General features: G+C 45.9%; 1 protein-coding gene across 1 annotated transcript; it reads right to left on the reverse strand.

The window, feature by feature from the left end:
- On the reverse strand, positions 1 to 1228 carry LOC138332676 (trichohyalin-like). The gene is made up of 4 exons (XM_069280669.1): positions 1071 to 1228; positions 546 to 661; positions 306 to 446; positions 1 to 206 (listed from the first exon to the last, which is right to left on the reverse strand). The coding sequence occupies exons 1-4, from the start codon at positions 1226 to 1228 to the stop codon at positions 1 to 3; spliced, it is 621 nt and encodes a 206-aa protein (XP_069136770.1).
- Positions 1229 to 1739: the final 511 nt, after the last annotated feature.

Here is a 1739-nt window from a genome sequence, read left to right on the forward strand (position 1 = left end):
CTAACTCCTGCTACCAAGGATTGATAACTCTGCATCTAACTCGTACTCACAAGCAATAATTCTGTCAATAATTCTGTTCATCAGTAAATTCCTACGCTTCTCTGTCATCAGTAGCTTCTCTGTCATCCATTGGAGATATGCTTCTCTGTCATCAGCATACGCTTCTCTGTCATCAGCATACGCTTCTCTGACATCAGCATACGCTTCTGTCATCAGCATACGCTTCTCTGTCATCAGCATACGCTTCTCTGTCATCAGCATACGCTTCTCTGTCATCAGCATACGCTTCTCTGTCATCAGCATACGCTTCTCTGTCATCAGCATATGCTTCTCTGTCATCAGCATACGCTTCTCGCTAGCTTCTGTCATCAGCATACGCTTCTCTGTCATCAGCATACGCTTCTCTGTCATCAGCATACGCTTCTCTGTCATCAGCATATGCTTCTCTGTCATCAGCATACGCTTCTCTGTCATCAGCATACGCTTCTCTGTCATCAGCATACGCTTCTCTGTCATCAGCATACGCTTCTCTGTCATCAGCATACGCTTCTCTGTCATCAGCATACGCTTCTCTGTCATCAGCATATGCTTCTCTGTCATCAGCATACGCTCTCTGTCTCTGACATCAGCATATGCTTCTCTGTCATCAGCATACGCTTCTCTGTCATCAGCATACGCTTTCTGTCATCAGCATACGCTTCTCTGTCATCAGCATACGCTTCTCTGTCATCAGCATACGCTTCTGTCATCAGCATACGCTTCTCTGTCATCAGCATACGCTTCTCTGTCATCAGCATACGCTTCTCTGTCATCAGCATACGCTTCTCTGTCATCAGCATACGCTTCTCTGTCATCAGCATTTGCTTCTCTGTCATCAGCATATGCTTCTCTGTCATCAGCATACGCTTCTCTGTCATCAGCATACGCTTCTCTGTCATCAGCATATGCTTCTCTGTCATCAGCATATGCTTCTGTCATCAGCATACGCTTCTCTGTCATCAGCATACGCTTCTCTGTCATCAGCATACACTTCTCTGTCATCAGCATACGCTTCTCTGTCATCAGCATACGCTTCTCTGTCATCAGCATACGCTTCTCTGTCATCAGCATACGCTTCTCTGTCATCAGCATACGCTTCTCTGTCATCAGCATATGCTTCTGTCATCAGCATATGCTTCTCTGTCATCAGCATACGCTTCTCTGTCATCAGCATATGCTTTCCTGTCATCAGCATACACTTCTGTCATCAGCATACGCTTCTCTTGTCATCAGCATACGCTTCTCTGTCATCAGCATAGCTTTCTGTCATCAGCATACGCTTCTCTGTCATCAGCATACCTTCTCTGTCATCAGCATACGCTTCTCTGTCATCAGCATACGCTTCTCTGACATCAGCATACGCTTCTCTGTCATCAGCATACGCTTCTCTGTCATCAGCATATGCTTCTCTGTCATCAGCATACGCTTCTGTCATCAGCATACGCTTCTCTGTCATCAGCATACGCTTCTCTGTCATCGCATACGCTTCTGTCATCAGCATACGCTTCTCTGATCAGTCTTTCGTCATAGCATACGCTTCTCTGTCATCAGCATACGCTTCTCTGTCATCAGCATACGCTTCTCTGTCATCAGCATATGCTTCTCTGTCATCAGCATACGCTTCTCTGTCATCAGCATACGCTTCTCTGTCATCAGCATACGCTTCTCTGTCATCAGCATACGCTTCTCTGTCATCAGCA

Source organism: Argopecten irradians, chromosome 10, assembly GCF_041381155.1.
Source record: "Argopecten irradians isolate NY chromosome 10, Ai_NY, whole genome shotgun sequence".
Classification (NCBI taxonomy): Eukaryota; Metazoa; Mollusca; class Bivalvia; order Pectinida; family Pectinidae; genus Argopecten; species Argopecten irradians.

What these genes read in the sequence shown, in the direction of transcription:
- LOC138332676 (XM_069280669.1), bottom strand. Translation starts at nt 1,228, where the DNA reads ATGACAGGAAAGCATATGCTGATGACAGAGAAGCGTATGCTGATGACA. An exon ending in TATGCTGATGACAGAGAAGC is followed by an intron (nt 447 to 545) that starts GTATGCTGATGA and finishes TGCTGATGACAG; the next exon opens with AGAAGCATATGCTGATGACA. An exon ending in TATGCTGATGACAGAGAAGC is followed by an intron (nt 207 to 305) that starts GTATGCTGATGA and finishes TGCTGATGACAG; the next exon opens with AAGCGTATGCTGATGTCAGA.